The 1,908-nt window shown below is 48.1% G+C and overlaps 1 protein-coding gene across 1 annotated transcript; it reads left to right on the forward strand.

Annotated features, from left to right (window-relative positions):
* Positions 1–78: 78 nt before the first annotated feature.
* Hoxc4 (homeobox C4) lies at positions 79–1,627 on the forward strand. Its single transcript, XM_010609357.3, has 2 exons — positions 79–159; positions 486–1,627. The coding sequence occupies exons 1-2, from the start codon at positions 156–158 to the stop codon at positions 839–841; spliced, it is 360 nt and encodes a 119-aa protein (XP_010607659.1). The 5' UTR covers positions 79–155; the 3' UTR covers positions 842–1,627.
* Positions 1,628–1,908: the final 281 nt, after the last annotated feature.

The raw sequence follows: 1,908 nt of genomic DNA on the forward strand, positions 1-1,908 counted from the left end.
GCCACCTTTGCTTTTTGCCCCCCCTCCCTCCCCGCTTCCCCGGCGCTCCCCCCCCCCCCCGGCCCCCTCCGGCCCCGTCCTCCTTTCTCTCCTTCCCCCTCTCTCTCCAGGAGCGACTCTGGGTTAGCACAATTGAACTGGATTTACGAGCGAGAATGGGTAATTACATCCCCCATAAATTTTATGGCTTAGCTACTCTGGGCAGTCCGAGCCATGTGCTACGATCTGTTATGTATGTGTGAAAACTATGCTCGCTTTCTAAGGGCGCATAAATAATTCAGTGTCGTTACAATGAGGATTCCCCTCTTATTACACTACAAAGTCTCCAGCTTTCTTCAACTTCTTTATAACCCATTTAGCTTGATGACTTTATTTCCACCACTCCCTCCTTCTGTCCCTCAAAGCTGAGGATGGGGTGAGGGTGGGGGTGGGGAGCCTGCTGCCTCTGAACCCCACTATTTGCTTTTCCCTCCCCTCCCTCCTAGTGAACCCCAATTATAACGGAGGGGAGCCCAAGCGCTCGAGGACAGCCTACACCCGGCAGCAAGTCCTGGAATTAGAGAAAGAGTTTCATTACAACCGCTACCTGACCCGAAGGAGAAGGATCGAGATCGCCCACTCGCTGTGCCTCTCTGAGAGGCAGATCAAAATCTGGTTCCAAAACCGTCGCATGAAATGGAAGAAGGACCACCGACTCCCCAACACCAAAGTCAGGTCAGCGCCCCCGGCCGGCGCTGGGCCCAGCACCCTCTCGGCAGCCACCCCGGGCACTTCTGAAGACCACTCCCAGAGCGCCACGCCGCCAGAGCAGCAACGGGCAGAGGACATCACCAGGTTATAAAACATAACTCACACCTCTGCCCCCACCCCACGCCCTCTCCCCTCCTCACACACAAATTGACTCTTATTTATAGAATTTAATATATATATATATTTTGGTTCTTTTCTCTCTTCCTCCCGCTTCCTCCCTCCTCAATTCCAAACAGACAAAACAGATAAACAAGCCCCTTCCCTCCTCTCCCTTCCACTGTTAAGGACCCTTTTAAGCATGTGATGTTGTCTTAGCATGATACCTGCTGGGTTTTTTTTTAAAGGCCATTTGGGGGGGTAATTTATTTTTTAAGAAAAAAGCTGGAAAAATTAAATATTGCAAGGTGCAATGGTCTGGTTTAGGTGAATTTCAGGGGAGATGAGGAAAGAGAAAAGGAAAGGGAGATTTTTAAGCTAATTCTCATCATTCTCCTCCTCCTTCCCCCCTCTTTCCTTAGGCCTTTTGCATTGAAAATGCACCAGGGGAGGTTGGTGAGGGGGAAGTCATTTTAAGGAGAACAAAGCTATGAAGTTCTTTTGTATTATTGTGGGGGGGTGGGAGGAGGGGGGAGGATGGCAGACAAAGCTAAATGCATCTGGAGAGCCTCTCAGAGCTGTTCAGTTTGAGGAGCCAAAAGAAAATCAAAATGAACTTTCAGTTCAGAGAGGAAGTCTATAGGTAGGATCTCCCCTCACCCCTATCATGGTTATTGTGTTTTTGGACTGAATTTACTTGATTATTGTAAAACTTGCAATAAAGAATTTTAGTGTCGGTGTGAAATGCCCCGTGATCGATAATAAACCAGTGGATGTGAATTAGTTTTACCTCAATGTCTGATGGTTTCTTTTCATCCCCTTCCTCCTGACCTAGTAACATCCTACCTTCTCTAGAGTTGCCTAAGTTTACTCTAAGCAAACACACAAAGCTTAACTCTCAACTCCCAGTTTTCCAAGAGCCTTAGAAGAACCTACAAGGGGGTTGGGATAAGGGATATGGAAGGTGGTGGCTAATTGATCCTGCCTTCTTTATGAGTCTGCAGAGAAGCCAGACCTGGGAGTACTTACAGTGAAGTGAGGAAGCCACTTTTCTATAGTTAG

The sequence above is a fragment of the Fukomys damarensis genome, unplaced genomic scaffold, assembly GCF_012274545.1.
Source record: "Fukomys damarensis isolate Sample0158 unplaced genomic scaffold, DMR_v1.0_HiC HiC_scaffold_15, whole genome shotgun sequence".
NCBI lineage: Eukaryota > Metazoa > Chordata > Mammalia > Rodentia > Bathyergidae > Fukomys > Fukomys damarensis.